Below are 16,072 nucleotides of genomic sequence, written 5' to 3' on the forward strand. Positions count from 1 at the left end.
TCAGGCCGGGGCTCAGGGGCAGGCAGGGGCAGGCAGGGGCTCAGGGGCAGGCAGGGGCTCAGGGGCAGGCAGGGGCAGGCAGGGGCAGGCAGGGGCAGGCAGGGGCAGGCAGGGGCTCAGGGGCTCAGGGGCAGGCAGGGGCAGGCAGGGGCAGGCAGGGACAGGCAGGGGCTCAGGGGCAGGCAGGGGCAGGCAGGGGCAGGCAGGGGCAGGCAGGGGCTCAGGGGCAGGCAGGGGCTCAGGGGCAGGCAGGGGCAGGCAGGGGCTCAGGGGCAGGCAGGGGCTCAGGGGCAGGCAGGGGCAGGCAGGGGCAGGCAGGGGCAGGCAGGGGCTCAGGGGCAGGCAGGGGCTCAGGGGCAGGCAGGGGCTCAGGGGCAGGCAGGGGCAGGCAGGGGCTCAGGGGCAGGCAGGGGCTCAGGGGCAGGCAGGGGCTCAGGGGCAGGCAGGGGCAGGCAGGGGCTCAGGGGCAGGCAGGGGCTCAGGGGCAGGCAGGGGCAGGCAGGGGCAGGCAGGGGCAGGCAGGGGCTCAGGGGCAGGCAGGGGCTCAGGGGCAGGCAGGGGCAGGCAGGGGCAGGCAGGGGCTCACCCACGCACTGCAGGTGCTCCTGCTCGTAGTAGTAGCCGCTGGGGCAGTAGCAGCTGAAGCCGGGGGCGGCGTTGAGGCAAACCCCCCCCCGGCAGAGCTGGGGCCCGAAGAGCTGGCACTCGTCCACGTCTGGGGGCACGGGGGGCGTCAGGGGGGCCCCGCGGGACGGGGGGCCCCGGGGGGACCCCGGCGGGCGCGGGGGGGCCGCGGCGGGCAGCACTCACCTGCCGGCGAGCCCTGGGGACCCTCGGCGGTGCGGCCCTGCCCGTGCGGGCAGATGGCGAGGTGGGCCTCTGGGGTGGGGGGCGTCAGCGACGGGGGTCCTGCCGGGGCCCCCCCGAACCCTGCCGGCGGCCCCCGACCCCCGCCGTGCACCCCAAGCCATCAAGGGGCACCCCAAACCCTGCCGGGGCACCCCGACCCCTGCCCATGCACCCCATACCCTGCCCATGCACCCCATACCCTGCCGGGGGCCCCCGACCCCCGCCGTGCAACCCAAACCCTCTCGGGGCACCCTGACCCCCACTGTGCACCCCAATCCCTGCCCGAGCACCCCAATCCCTGCCCGAGCACCCCAATCCCCGCCCAAGCACCCCAATCCCTGCCCGTGCCCCCCAATCCCTGCCCGAGCACCCCAAACCCTGCCCGTGACCCCCAACCCTGCCCGAGCACCCCAAACCCTGCCCGTACCCCCCAACCCTGCCCTAGCCCCCAACCCTGCCCGTGCCCTCCAATCCTGCCCGTGCCCCCCAACCCTGCCCAAGCACCCCCAACCCTGCCCGAGCACCCCAATCCCTGCCCGTGCCCCCCAACCCTGCCCAAGCACCCCCAACCCTGCCCGAGCACCCCAATCCCCGCCCAAGCACCCCAATCCCTGCCCGTGCCCCCCAACCCTGCCCAAGCACCCCAACCCTGCCCGTGCCCCCCAACCCTGCCCAAGCACCCCCAACCCTGCCCGAGCACCCCAATCCCTGCCCGTGCCCCCCAACCCTGCCCAAGCACCCCAATCCCTGCCCATGCCCCCCAACCCTGCCCGTGCCCCCCAAACTCTCCCATGCACCCCCCAACCACGCCCGGGACCCCCCCCCCGCGCACCCATACATAGGGCCGAACCCCCCGGAGGCGCGGGGGCCGCCCCGCGGAGGGGCCGGCTGGGTGCGGGGCGGGGGCGCGGGGGGGTCCCGTACCGGTGCCGGGGGTCGGGCAGGGCCGCGCGGGGCAGTGGGTGCCCCACGCCCAGCCCAGGCTGCAGCAGCAGCGCTCCCGGCTGACGTTGGGTGCCAGCACCCCGCAAGCCCTGCTGAAGCAGGCGGCGCCTTCGGGGGGGGCCCGCGGCGGGCTTTGGGGGGCCGGGGGGGTCACGCATCGCCCCGGCACGGGGTCGAACTCGTCGCGGGTGTCGGGGCAGAGGCAGAGGAAGGAGCCTTCCACGTTCTCGCACCGTTCGGCCCCGCAGACGCCCCGCAGCGTCTCGCACTCGTCCACATCTCCAAAAACGCATCGGGGGTTTCTGTTAATTTTTTCTCTTTTTTGGGGGGCGGGGGCGGGTTTTTGGGGGTCCCCCCCCGTTATAATTAATTTAGCCTTCAACGGCATTTCAATCAAAGTGTACAATTTATTGAGTAGAGACAAGCAAGCAGCGCTGGATGCACGGGGGATCCTTCCGCCTAACGCGCATCCCGTCATACAAAATTACAGGGTTTATATTCAGTTACTTAATTAATAACAATTAGTAAAAACACGCCTAAGTTTACGCTCACTGGTCAGTGATGAGCATCCCACTTGCCGTTGGGCAGCCGTAGTTAAATTAGCCACGCTTGCCATGTAGATTAGCCCGCGTGCTCTTTACGGGTGTGGGGGGCAAGTCTTTTTGGTCACCCCCCTTTGCAGCAGGGTGCCTCCGCTGTTAGTCCCTGAAGGTCAACTGAATTGTATCTTTTTGAGGAGGACGCCCTCCCGACCGGCCCAAGCACCATCTCAGGCGCCAGCCCCCCCAGTTATCTGATCAATTTTGGGTCGCGCTTTTGTCTTCACCATCAACCCAAACCGCCAGTCAACACTGCAACCACTCAGACAGGTAACAAGTCAATTGTCCGGCCCTCGGTTACACCAGCACCAACAGACCGGTCAGATGCTAGAGGGTCACACTTCCCCGTGTGACTCTAGCATTGCTCCATATTGACACGAATCAGATGAGCACATTTTACACCCCCCGCCCCCCAGGACCCGCCCGCACCCACGCAGCCGTGGCCGTGGCGGGCGCTCTCGTAGCCGGGGTCGCAGACGCACTGGAAGGAGCCCGGCAGGTTGCGGCAGGCGGCGTGAGCCCCGCACAGCGTCCCGTTGGAGCACTCGTCCGCGTCTGTGGGGCACAAACGGGGGGGGGGTTGGGGAGGGGGGGGTCCCCCGGGGGTGACACACACGCCCCCCGCCCCCCCCGCAACACCCCAAATACCCGCAACACCCCGCCCCGGCGCGGGGCTCCGGGCTCTCTGCTCTGCTGTGCGATGGGGCAGTGGGGGGCTGCGCCCTCCCCCCCTCCCCCCAACCCACGGACACCCCGTGCCCCACGGACCCCCCGCGACCCATGGAACCCCTGCGCCCCACGGACCCCCCGCACCCCACGGCTCCCCTGCACCCTCCAGCCCCTTTGTGCCCCCCGGCCCCTCTGCGCCCCCCGGCCCCTCTGCGCACAGCGCAGGCGTGCAACCGCGCGCGTGCACCGTCGCGTGCAGGCGTGCAACCGCGCGCGTGCATCATGGCATGCCGACACGCCGCGGCGCGTGCTTGCACCCCCCACACGCACTCAGCCTTCCGTGCGACCACACGCGTGTGCACACCCCGCCCCGCCCCCACCCGCTGAGACACCCACCCCCCCCCACCCCCCTGCCCCAAAACCCCCCATACCTGGGCCTGGCCCCTCGCGGGGGGGCACGGTGGGGAGGGGGGCCAGCAGCCCCTGCGTGGGTCGTGGCACCACAATGACCTCGGGGGCGGGGGGGCCTCTCGGGGACCGACGGTGGCCTCTCGGGGACCAGCGCCCCAATGGACTCTGCACCCCTAAACACAGCCGCTGTGACACTGGGGAGGGGCTCCCCGCTGTCCCACCCCCACCCCAAGTGGGGGCGTGCCCCCCCCCCCAAAAACCACACAGCCCCCCCCGCCCTTTTTTTCCCCCTTTTTCGCTCTAGTTTTTACCATAAACACGAAAATGCTGAGGCAGCACCAGCTCAGCACCACGTAGTAACCGCTGCGGCCGAAAACGAGCCCGGCGATGAGGCCCAGATTCATCCTGCCGGGAACAAGGGGGGGGGGATTATTGGGGTGCAAACCCCCCCCCCTTTTTCTAACCCACCCCCCCTAAAAAAACCAACCCTCTCACCCCACATATTTGTAGCCGACGAAGGCGATGAGGTCGATGGTGGTGAGGCTGGTGTTGACGGCGAGGAGGTAGAGGCTGAGGAGGATGGCCAGAACCTCCACGATGAGCCAGGCCAGCGCCGAGCTCGCCTGCAAGCCCAGGCTGTCGGGGGAGAACCTGGGGGGGGGCCGCGCCCCAAATTGGGTGGGGGGTGCCCCACAGCCTTGCCTGCACCCCCCACCCTTCGTTTTTAGGGTAGGGACCCGCCCCCCCCCGGCTGCCACCCCAGGGCGGGGAGAAGGGCCTGACCTGTTTTGGGTGCCCAGCACCAAGCAGGCGACGAGGATGTAGGTGATGAAGGCCATCGCTGCGGGGGGGGACACGGGGATGTCATTGGGGGGGGTCCCCCGGGGGGGAAATGGGGGGCTGGGGGGGGAAATGGGGGTCCCCCGGGAGGGAAATGGGGGGCTGGGGGGGCGGGACGTACTTGGGATGTAGAGATCGGGGGCGTTGACGTCGAAGCGGGGGGCGACGGGGGTGTCCTGCTGGTACCGCACCTGCCAGTCCTGGGGGGGGAGACACACTGTTAGGGACCCCCCCGCGCCCAATACCAGACCCCCAGCCCCCCCAGTACTGCACCCCAAAACCCCCATACCGGCCCCCCACGCCCCAATACTGCCCCCCCGACCCGCAATACCAGCCCCCCTACTCCAGTAGGAGCCCCCCAGGCTCCCATAGCACACCCCAAACCCCCAATACCGGCCCCCCCGACCCCCAAATCCCCAAAACCGGCCCCCCAGACCCCCACCCTCCAACCCCATAGAAGACCCCCGACACCGGACACCCCCCCCCGCCCCCGATACCGGGGCCCCCCCTCACCTGATGCGCGAAGGGAAAGATGAGAAGCCCCAGTTTCCTCCCCACGTACGCGGTGTCCACGGCGAAATAATACTTCAGCCGCCCCACGGGGATGAACCGGTCGAGCAACAGGCGGCGGAGAGTTAAAGGGCCGTGAGGGGTCCCGGTAACCGGCCACGGAGCCCCCCCGTGTCGCGTCCCCCCCCCACTCACGTTACGGTCCATGATGTCGCGGCCCTGGCTGGCCAAGCTGCTCCCGTAGGCCATGGCCAGGCTGGACACCGGCTCGCCCAGGAAGGCCGCGGCCGGTGGGTCCCGGGAGGCGGCGGCGGCGGCCGGGGGAGCCCCGTAACCCCGGCCCGGTTGGGCCCCGCCGCCCCCCGCCGCGCTGGTATCACCGAAGAGAGGGTGTGGATCCGCCATACGAGGCGCCGTGGCCGGTAACCGGCGTTTGGGGGCTGCGGGGAGAGGAGGGGAGAGGAGGGGTGAGGGCGGGTGGGGGGGAGCGGCGGCGGGACCGGGGCCGGCACCGATCGCTACGCGCCGCGCCGCGCGCACGGTGCCGTGTCGCCCCGTCCGGCTCCATCTCCACGTCTCCTACTTCCGCTTCCGCGTCACGTGGCTCCCCGCAGCCGCCGCCACGATTGGCCACCTCGCCGGAAGTCGCTGGCGCGCCGCCCGAATGATTGGCAGGTGACCGGAAGCGAGGGGGCTGGAAAGGGGGAGGAGACGAGGCCGCTGTGCCCGGTCTTAAGATGGCGTCGCCTGCCCGGCCTGGTGTTGCCATGGCGACGGAGGAGGCCCGGGCGGGGCCTGGTGTCATGGCCACGGGGACCGCGGTGTCCCCAGAGCCGCGGTGTCACAGCCATGGGGCTGGCTGTGGTGGCCATGGTGTCCCCAGGGTGTCCCCAGGGCCATGGTGTCACAGCCATGGGGCTGGCTGTGGTGGCCATGGTGTCCCCAGGGTGTCCCCAGGGCCATGGTGTCACAGCCATGGGGCTGGTCACGGTGGCCATGGTGTCCCCAGGGTGTCCCCAGGGCCACGGTGTCACAGCCATGGGCTGGTCGTGGTGGCCATGGTGTCCCCAGGGTGTCCCCAGGGCCATGGTGTCACAGCCATGGGGCTGGCTGTGGTGGCCATGGTGTCCCCAGGGTGTCCCCAGGGCCATGGTGTCACAGCCATGGGGCTGGCTGTGGTGGCCATGGTGTCCCCAGGGTGTCCCCAGGGCCATGGTGTCACAGCCATGGGCTGGTCATGGTGGCCATGGTGTCCCCAGGGTGTCCCCAGGGCCATGGTGTCACAGCCATGGGCTGGTCATGGTGGCCATGATGTCCCCAGGGTGTCCCCAGGGCCATGGTGTCACAGCCATGGGGCTGGCTGTGGTGGCCATGGTGTCCCCAGGGTGTCCCCAGGGCCATGGTGTCACAGCCATGGGCTGGTCACGGTGGCCATGGTGTCCCCAGGGTGTCCCCAGGGCCGCGGTGTCACAGCCATGGGGCTGGCTGTGGTGGCCATGGTGTCCCCAGGGTGTCCCCAGGGGTGAACCCAGGGATGTCCCCGGGGTGTCCCCAGGGATGTCCCCAGGACCATGGGGCTGGTCGTGGTGGCCATGGTGTCCCCAGGGTGTCCCCAGGGCCATGGGGGTGTCTGTGGTGACTGGGGCATCCCCAGGGTGTCCCCATGGGTGTCCCCATGGCCAGGGTGTCACGGCCACGGGCCTGGCCATGGTGTCCCCATGACCACGAGGACCCCACGGTGTCCCCACAGCCACGGTGTCCCAGGGCAGGCCCTGGGGGGGGTCCCTGGTGTCCCCCTGTGTCATCGTCCCCGTCCCTGCACCCCACGGAGCCCCAGGGGGGCCAGGCGGGGTCTGCCACATCCCCATCGCCCCCCCGGCGGGACCCCCCGTGGGTGTCACCCTCGTGTGTCCCCCCATCTGTGCCCCCCCGTGGGTGTCACCCCCGTGCCCCCCCCCCCCGCAGACGTCACCAGGGTGGCCACGGCAGGAACCCGCGGGTCCCGTGGGAGCGCGTGACGGTCCCGTGACTGATACGGGGGGGGACGGACAAACAGACACCCCATCTGTCCGTCCGTCCCGGGGGGGGCCCACCTTGGCCTGGGACCTGCTGACCAGCCACCCCAGTTGCACCCCGGTACTGGGCACCCCACTAGGACCCCAATTTCCCAGTTGTCCCCCAGTACCAGCCACCCCAGTTGCTCCCCAAGTTCCCAGTTACCCCCGTTACTGGTCACCCCAGTTGCTCCCCGTCACTGGTCACCCCAGTTGCACCCCCCGTTACTGGTCTCCCCAGTTGCCCCCTGTTACTGGTCACCCCAGTTGCACCCCCCCGTTACTGGTCTCCCCAGTTGCCCCCCCGTTACTGGTCACCCCAGTTGCCCCCGTTACTGGTCACCCCAGTTACCCCCCGTTACTGGTCACCCCAGTTGCACCCCCCCGTTACTGGTCTCCCCAGTTACCACCCGTTACTGGTCACCCCAGTTGCCCCCGTTACTGGTCTCCCCAGTTACCACCCGTTACTGGTCACCCCAGTTGCCCCCGTTACTGGTCACCCCAGTTGCACCCCCCCGTTACTGGACTCCCCAGTTGCCCCCCCGTTACTGGTCACCCCAGTTGCCCCCGTTACTGGTCACCCCAGTTACCCCCCGTTACTGGTCACCCCAGTTACCCCCCCGTTACTGGTCACCCCAGTTGCACACCCCCGTTACTGGTCTCCCCAGTTACCCCCCGTTACTGGTCACCCCAGTTACCCCCCCGTTACTGGTCTCCCCAGTTACCCCCCGTTACTGGTCACCCCAGTTACCCCCCCGTTACTGGTCTCCCCAGTTACCCCCCGTTACTGGTCTCCCCAGTTACCCCCGTTACTGGTCTCCCCAGTTACCCCCCCGTTACTGGTCTCCCCAGTTACCCCCCATTACTGGTCACCCCAGTTACCCCTGTTACTGGTCTCCCCAGTTACCCCCCCCGTTACTGGTTTCCCCAGTTACCCCCCGTTACTGGTCACCCCAGTTGCACCCCCCCGTTACTGGTCTCCCCAGTTACCCCCCGTTACTGGTCACCCCAGTTAACCCCCGTTACTGGTCTCCCCAGTTACCCCCCGTTACTGGTCACCCCAGTTAACCCCCGTTACTGGTCTCCCCAGTTACCCCCCGTTACTGGTCACCCCAGTTACCCCCCCGTTACTGGTCACCCCAGTTGCCCCCCATTTCCCGGCGGGGGCGGGGGCGCCGCCCTGCCCACCCCCCCTCCCGGTGCCGCCCCCCCGGGGCGGGTCCCGCTGCGCCCAGAGGCTGCGGTGAGGGGCGCGGGGGGGGCTGAGGGGCGCGGGGGGGCGCTGAGGGGCGCGGGGGGGGGGCTGAGGGGCGCGGGGGGGGCTGAGGCCGCGGTGTGGGGCGCGGGGGGGGCCATGGGGCGCGGTGCGGTGCTGGTGGCCGTCGCCTACGCGGGGCTGCTGCTCCTGGGCGCGCTGGGGCTGCGGGCGCTGGAGGGGAGCCCCGGGACCCCCAGCGCCTCTGAGTGGGACCTCGCCACCGCCCTCCTCTTCGTCACCACCCTCCTCACCACCGTGGGTAAGGCCGGGCCCCCCCCCCCCGCCCCGGGACCCCCCCGGGACCCCCCGGAGGTCTGGGACCCCCCCAGGACTCCCCTCTGCACCCCAGGACCCCCGTGCACCTCCTGATCCCCAGAACCCCACCCCACACCCCAAACCCCCCCCTACACCCCAGGACTGCCCCCTGCACCCCAAACCACCCCCCTGCACCCCATGTACCCCAGGACCCACATGCAACCCCTGATCCCCAGGACCCCCCAAATCCCCAGGACCCCCCCGCACCCCAGGACCCCCAGAACCCCCTGATCCCCAGGACCCCCAAAATCCCTATGACCCCTACGAGTCCCCCTTCACCCCAGGACCCCCAAATCCCCACGACCCCCCTCTGCACCCCAGGACCCCCATAGACCCCCTCATCCCCAGAACCCCCCAAATCCCCAGGACCCCCCCTCTGCACCCCAGGACCCACATGGACCCCCTGATCCCCAGAACCCCAAAATCCCCACAACCCCCACGAGTCCCCCTTCACCGCAGGACCCCCCAAATCCCCAGGACCCCCCCCGCACCCCAGGACCCACATGCACCCCCTGATCCCCAGGACCCCCAAAATCCCTATGACCCCTACGAGTCCCCCTTCACCCCACAACCCCCAAATCCCCACGACCCCCCTCTGCACCCCAGGAACCCCGTGCAGCCCCTGATCCCCAGAACCCCCAAACCCCCAGGACCCCCCCTCCGCACCCCAGGACCCCCAGGACCCCCTGATCCCCAGGACCCCCACAATCCCCCTTCACCCCAGAACCCCCCAAATCCCCAGCACCCCCCCCGCACCCCATCCCTCCCCTTACACCCCATCCCCCCCCATTCACCCCAGAACGCCCCCAACCCCCAAGCCTAGCCTGGGCATTGGGGTCCAGCAGGTTGAAAGGTGTCACCCCACTTCAAACCACCCCCCCCCCACCCCCCGCCCCCCAGGGTACGGCTCGGTGGCCCCCCTCTCGGCGGGGGGCAGAGCCTTCTGCGCCACCTACGCCGCGGTGGGCGTCCCCGCCACCATGCTGACGTTGACGGCGGCGGTGGGACGCTTGACGGGTCCTTTGGTCGACCGCCCCCGGTTGTACCTCCAGGCGCGTTGGGGTTACAGCCGGCGGGGGGCCGCCCGCGCCCACTGCCTGGCGACGGCGGGGCTGGTTTTGGGGGGGCTGGTGCTTCTCCCCGCCGCCGGCTTCTACCTCGCCGAAGGCGACTGGACCTACTTGGACGCCGTCTACTTTTGCGTCATCTCCCTTTGCACCATCGGCTTGGGGGACCTCGTCCCGGCCGAGCGACCGGGTCACCCGTTGAGGCAACTCTACCAAATCGCCGTAGCCGGTGAGCGGAGTTTTGGGGCGCCCCCGTCACCCCCACCCCCACAAACCCTTCCGACGGGGCGTCGAGGCTGACCCCTTGCCACCCGCCGCCCCCACCCCGCCGCCAGCGTACCTGCTCTTGGGCTTGGTGGGCGTCTTGCTGTTGGCTCAAGCCTTCCGGCGGTTGGCCGAGCTCCACGGCGTCGCCGGCGTGTCGCCGCCGGCTGCCGGCGCCGGAGAAGGCGCCGCGTTGTTGGAGGGGGCGAGGGACGGGCTGAAAGCGGTTCGGGGCCGGGGGGCGGTCAACGGGTAGGACCGAAGGTACCCCCCCGCCCCCCCCACTGATGGGGTGGGGGGGGGCACCGCGAGGCACTGGGGGACACTGGGGGGCACTGGGGGACACCGTGAGGCCCAACGAGGGCTCGCAAGACACTGGGGGTCACTGGGGGACGCCATGAGGCCCCACGAAGTCCTGCAAGACACTGGGGGGCACTGGGGGGACACTGGGGGGCACCGCAAGGCCCCACAAGACACTGGGGGGCACAGGGGGACACTGGGGGACACCGCGAGGCCCCACGAGACACTGGGGGACACTGGGGGGGCACTGGGGGGCACTGGGGGGCACCGCGAGGCCCCACGAGACACTGGGGGGCACTGGGGGGGCACTGGGGGGCACCGCGAGGCCCCACGAGGCCCCACGCGACACTGGGGGGCACCGGGGGGCACCATGGGGTGGGGCTGGGGGGGCATTAAAAGGGCGCCCAAAGCACGTTGGCGTCACCCAATGGTTGGCTTTTCTTTGGGGGGGGGGGGGAGGGAAGGACCCAGGGGTCCGGTTTCCGATGGCGACCACCCATTTTTGGGGGGGTGGGAGGGGCGTGGGGTGGTATTTGGGGGGGGCCAGACTGAGGTGGGGGGCCCAATTCTATGATGGGGTGTCTCAGTGCTGGGGGGGGTGTCCCTAAACCCATGGGGGGGGTCTCAAGGCCATGGGGGGCATCCTAGTGCCAAGGGGGGTCCCAATCCCATGGGGGGGTCCGAAGCCCATGGGGGGGGTCCCCATCTTAAAGGGGGGGTCCCCAGTGCCAGGGGGGGTCGTAAACCCATCAGGGGGGTCCCTAATCCCATGGGGGGGTCCCAGTGTTGAGGGGGGTCCCAAGCCCATGGGGGGGGGTCCCAGGGCTGGGGCGGGGTCCCAGTCCCATTGGAGGGGGTCTAAATCCTAAGGGGGGGGTCCTAATCCCAAGGAGGGGGGGTCCTAGTCCCGACGGGGGGCACCAGTGCCGCATGAGACAACCCCACTGGGTCCAACACCCTTTGGGGGGGGGGGCGGTCCTGGGGGCACCCAAATACCCCCAAAAATGGAGGGGAGGGGCTAAAGACACCCCCCGCCCAGGCACCCTGATTTTATAGAAAACCTTTATTCTGTAAAAGTAGGTGGGGGGGGGTGTGTGTCCCCAAACCACGCCGCCCCCCCGGGGGTGGGGGGGATGCATTACCACGGCACCCCAGTGGGGTGGCGGGGCGGGGGGGGGGGGCGCGACACACAGCTGGGTGCCACTGAGCACCCATGGGTGCCCCCGCAGTGGTCCGGGAGGGGGGCAGGATGCCCCCCCGCCCCCTCCCCCCCCCCGGATCCTATATATATATATATATATATATACAGAGACAATAAATAGAGGCGGGGGTCCTCAGGCGCGGGGGGGCGCGGGCAGGCAGCGGGGGGGGGGCAGCGCCGGCGCGTGCCCGGGGGGGCACAGGCAGCGGAAGGAGCCGGGGGTGTTCAGGCAGCGGCCGGGCAGGCACAGGGGGGCCTGCGAGCACTCGTCGATGTCTGGGGGGGGGTCGTGGGGGGGTGTTATGGGTGTGGGGTGGGGGGGGGTATGGGGAGGGGGAGGGCTGGGGAAGGGGGTTTGGGGCTGGGGAGGGGGTCTGGGGGCAGAGGAGGGGGGCTGGGGAGGGGGTCTGGGGGCAGGGTAGGGGGTCGAGGTGCTGGGGAGGGGGTATGGGGAGGGGGTCTGGGGGCAGGGTAGGGGGTCTGGGTGCCCAGGAGGGAGCCTGTGGGCAAGGAGGGGGTCTGGGGGCAGGGGAAAGGGTCAGGGTGCTGGGGAGGGGGTCTGGGGGCAGGGGAAGGGGTCAGGGTGCTGGGGGGGGGGGTATGGGTGCAGGTGCGGGGTATCAGGGTGCAGGGGGTTCCGGGTGCAGGGTATCAGGGTGCTGGGTGTCATAAATTGAGACCACAATGGATCAGAATCCAATTAGAATTTTATTAATTGTAGCAAGTAGAATATGAGCAAATACAGCGCTGGACGGCAGGGGAGTCTGCGCTCCGCCAACTGCCGCACTGAGCAGTTCAAACAGTCTCTCTTTATACATCTTTACTTCCATGTTCAATGAGATAGTGGAGGTGCTCTTCGCATGCTTCAGTTGTTGTTAGGGGGTCGTTTCCTGCTTCCTGGTGAAATGGGGTTGCTTGTCCTATGTCTGTCGGTAAGTTTGGACATCTGATGGTTATCTTGCATAAGCACGCCTGGGAGGTATTCTTCGCATGCTTTACATTGAGCTTAACATAAGTCTTAATAAACAATACCTTAGTTCAGTTTCTCACAATCCCCCCTTTTTCTTTTTATCCTATTATTGTTTATTAGACACTACTTTCATTTTCGGCACTGCAGGCAAATCTTCTTCCACAATCCCGACATTTATCATAACACTCACAAGGTAATATCTCACAATTACAATCATAGTTCTTATGTGGCATAACGCATTCACAACAATCGTCATCTTCATTAATAGATACACTCTTATATTTTGCCTCAGACTTCATAGTCAAAATAAGCAATTTAGCTGGGTCAAACCGTTCTTTAATAAAATGTAAAATACAGCGTAATATACAAGGTCCAAATATAAGTCCCAGAATCAACATAATAAGCGGTCCTGCTAAAGCAGACAACAAAGTGGTTAGCCAAGGTGAAGCATTAAACCAGCTTTCATACCATGACTTGCTTGCTTCACGATCTTTTTTACGTTGATCTAACCTTTTCCGGAGTTCAGACATGGTGTCTTGGACTACTCCCGTATGGTCAGCAAACGAACAACATTCTTCATTGAGAGCTACGCATAACCCTCCTTCCTTTAAGAACAATAGGTCTAATCCTCTCCTATTTTGCAGCACCACTTCTGATAAAGATTTTACTGAAGTGGCTAAATTTTGAATAGATTGCTCTATTTTTATTAAATCCTCATCTACAGCCACCTGCAAACTTTGTAACTCCTGACCTTTCACCAGGGAGGCTATGCCTGTACCTGCTCCAACTCCACCCGCTATCAGCAGTGTAGCTAGGGTTATCGCCGTAATTGGCTCTCGTTTTTGTCTATTCAGGTTTCCTTCAAAGTGGCGCAGCACCTCCTCAGAGGTGTGATAGATTAGGCGAGGAACAATAATCACCTGTATGCAAAACTGAGATTCATTAAACACGTTTAAGGATAGGCAAGGCGTTATTCCGATGTCTGAACAAACCCATTTAGCTCCTGGTGTCGGGATAGCCCATTTGTCCTTTTTATCTTTGTGTTTCTTTATATTGGTGTTAGTGACTGTTCGGCTGCACAAAGGCTGATACTTTTCGGGCACTGTGCCTATACATCTCCCCTGACCTGTTACTAATTGAATAGTAATTCCTTGCGTATGATTCCTCTGGTCATCCCATGGACATTCTCGTGGGTTTGAACCATTAGACCATTGAATCATACCTGGTTTTCCAACTGCCTCAAAATATGGTGGTCTAATATTATAACATAACCAGCATTCTTCAGTTAAATTTGGTTTGCTTTCATTAAGGGCACGATAAGAGGCTTGCATTAGATCCCATAAGGGGTCCCTGGATTCTGACAACTCTAGATCTCTGGATAAAGAGAATTCAGTCACAGCGTCATTAGTTGTTTTCAAAGGAGAGCCTGAGGAAGGGATTCTGACGATTACGGGGGCCATCTTTTCTTCAGAGGAAGTGGGCGGATTCAGGACCAAATTTGGTCCTATTGGCAAAGGATCGTGGGGCATCGGTTTCTTCATAATTTGAAAAATACCCCCTCTATCTACACCTTGTTCGTAATATCTAATTCCCCAAAATTTTCCTACAAGCCAGAAGTCCTGACTAGGATCTTTTATGGTTATATTAATGCCTGTACATCCAATATCTTTATGATTACATGCACCATTATAGTAACTATCTGCGTAGCTCCAATTTCTCCTTTGACATATTTGTGGTGACCATTTAATTTCTAGATTTTGATCTCCAGATGCAGACCATTCAGAGGCCCATGTTTCGCATCCCCAGTATGCACAATAATAATGGTCTGGAGGATTACAGTATGATTTACCAGGGTTCGATGCTGGGCATATATAAATTGGCTTGCAATTCTTATCCGTTTCTCCATCGATTAAGTAACGCAAACTTATATTGAAACTAACTGTTCCCCCCTCCATAATTTGTGCTTGGATTGGCTTATTTGGATATTGTATGTTTGTTATTGTCCAGTTCATGGGTTCATGAGGGTTTCCTTTTCCATTTGCTTGGGCTATTATCAATAATAAAACTAACGATATACCAGGAAAAAGGGTGTCTGTCAATTTTTCCAATTTAAGTACACTTTTACCAGTCTTGGGGAAGTTCGACCATAGCTGCTGTCGCGTCCCATTGTTCTGGCTCTTTTCTCCACAGTTTGTTCCTCCTCTGCCTCGCCCGTCGACTCGGTTGCTTCGAGCCACGGGGTGTACCATCTTCTCGGCAGCAAGGGAAATCTTCAGGAGAACAGCTGTTTCGGGTTTTCTGCCTGTTTATATAGGCCTCCCACTTTGCAGCTTTGACTAATGGGACAAAGCAAGACACAGTTAGTCCTTCCCTTCTGCACTTTGTAGCCAAAATTTCAACTACAAAGGGGACTGGTTCGTTGGAATGGTAACAATAATACTGAGGGTTTATTCCTTTGGCAAAACTTTCCACCATTCATGGGATCCTCGAATAATTTCTTGTTCCAACTCTAATTGTTTTTAATTTCCACTCAGTGAGAGTTCTTTGGATTTTCCAACACTGTGTGCAAACTCCTATCGGAGGGTATCCATATTCACAGCGTGTCCACCATTTATCCTGGCATACCTTACACTTGCAACAAGCAAATGGATAACAATCGCAGTTCAAATGATTGCATCTGATTCGTATATCTAGAGTGCTTATTAGCTTTTCCTCTATATTCAATATTGTGTTACTACATAAGTTTAGCAATTTCCTTCAACACACTTTGTACGCTTCCATATATAATAGATTAAAAAAAGATAATTATAGCAAATATAAACAGCAATATACACTTTATACCAAAAGGTAATGCGGCAAAATAATCAACTAAAGTTCTTATCATTACGTTATCTTTTCAGAGTTATCTTGGTGTCACCTGGAGTACTGATTACTTTCCAGTGGGGTCTCGTCACTGGGCCTTTAATGCGACTGGCATGAGTCCATCCACGCTCAGCAGTCCGGACAGCTGTTTCTGTTGTAAGCAAAACAAGATAAGGTCCCTCCCAATTGGGTTTTAGGGTTTCTTCTTTCCACGTTTTAACCAATATCCAGTCCCCAGGTTTAAAATTGTGAATTTTTAAGTCCAACGGGGGTCGTTGCACAATCAGTCCATGTTCCCAAAGCTTGTTACGATGTTCTGCTAATTGTGAAACATATTCATTAATCACATGATCTCGAATTAAAACATTTGTTTGTGGACTTTCGACTCTATAGGGCATTCCATACACCAGTTCAAACGCTGATATCCCTACATCTGCTCGGGGCCTGGTTCTGAGAATTAATAGTGCCATGGGTAGGCACTTAACCCATGATAATTTGGTTTCTATCATTAATTTAGTCAAAATAGTTTTGATTTCTCCGTTCATCCTTTCAACTTTTCCCGAGCTTTGTGGATGCCATGGTGTATGGTATTCCCACTTAATACCCAAACTTCCTGTTAGATCTCTAACAATTTTTGACACAAAGTGTGTTCCTCTGTCCGAGTCGATTACATATCGAGGTATAATATGTTCAAGTAATACCTTAGTAACTTGGTTAGCAGTTGCCTTAGAGGTAGGAAAAGCCTCAACATAATGTGTTAAATGATCCACCATTACTAATAAATATTTGTAACGCCCTACCCTGGGCAGTTCAGTAAAATCCACTTGTATGTGTGAGAAAGGTCTGTATGCTGGGGAGCGTCCTCCAAGAGGTTTTTGTCTCGTGTTGTTTCGATTAACCTTTTGACAGGTCTCGCAGGCTGCCGTGACTGCCTTTGCTATGTTATATACGCTTATAC

General features: G+C 62.5%; 2 protein-coding genes and 1 long non-coding RNA gene across 3 annotated transcripts; 1 reads left to right on the forward strand and 2 right to left on the reverse strand.

Moving 5' to 3' along the window:
- Window positions 1–591: 591 nt before the first annotated feature.
- Window positions 592–2,956, reverse strand: LOC135310753 (uncharacterized). The gene is made up of 4 exons (XR_010370801.1): window positions 2,823–2,956; window positions 1,774–2,073; window positions 811–879; window positions 592–715 (listed from the first exon to the last, which is right to left on the reverse strand). It is a non-coding gene; the product is annotated as an uncharacterized LOC135310753 (long non-coding RNA).
- A 690-nt stretch (window positions 2,957–3,646) lies between these two features.
- Window positions 3,647–5,643, reverse strand: LOC135310763 (protein YIF1B-like). Its single transcript, XM_064439723.1, has 6 exons — window positions 5,364–5,643; window positions 4,827–5,263; window positions 4,435–4,513; window positions 4,257–4,314; window positions 3,969–4,124; window positions 3,647–3,878 (listed from the first exon to the last, which is right to left on the reverse strand). The coding sequence occupies exons 1-6, from the start codon at window positions 5,626–5,628 to the stop codon at window positions 3,647–3,649; spliced, it is 1,227 nt and encodes a 408-aa protein (XP_064295793.1). The 5' UTR covers window positions 5,629–5,643.
- A 2,588-nt stretch (window positions 5,644–8,231) lies between these two features.
- On the forward strand, window positions 8,232–10,058 carry LOC135310764 (potassium channel subfamily K member 6-like). The gene is made up of 4 exons (XM_064439724.1): window positions 8,232–8,241; window positions 8,333–8,394; window positions 9,503–9,746; window positions 9,853–10,058. The coding sequence occupies exons 1-4, from the start codon at window positions 8,232–8,234 to the stop codon at window positions 10,035–10,037; spliced, it is 501 nt and encodes a 166-aa protein (XP_064295794.1). The 3' UTR covers window positions 10,038–10,058.
- The last annotated feature ends 6,014 nt before the right edge of the window (window positions 10,059–16,072 follow it).

This window comes from Phalacrocorax carbo (genome assembly GCF_963921805.1).
Source record: "Phalacrocorax carbo chromosome 31 unlocalized genomic scaffold, bPhaCar2.1 SUPER_31_unloc_1, whole genome shotgun sequence".
Classification (NCBI taxonomy): domain Eukaryota; kingdom Metazoa; phylum Chordata; class Aves; order Suliformes; family Phalacrocoracidae; genus Phalacrocorax; species Phalacrocorax carbo.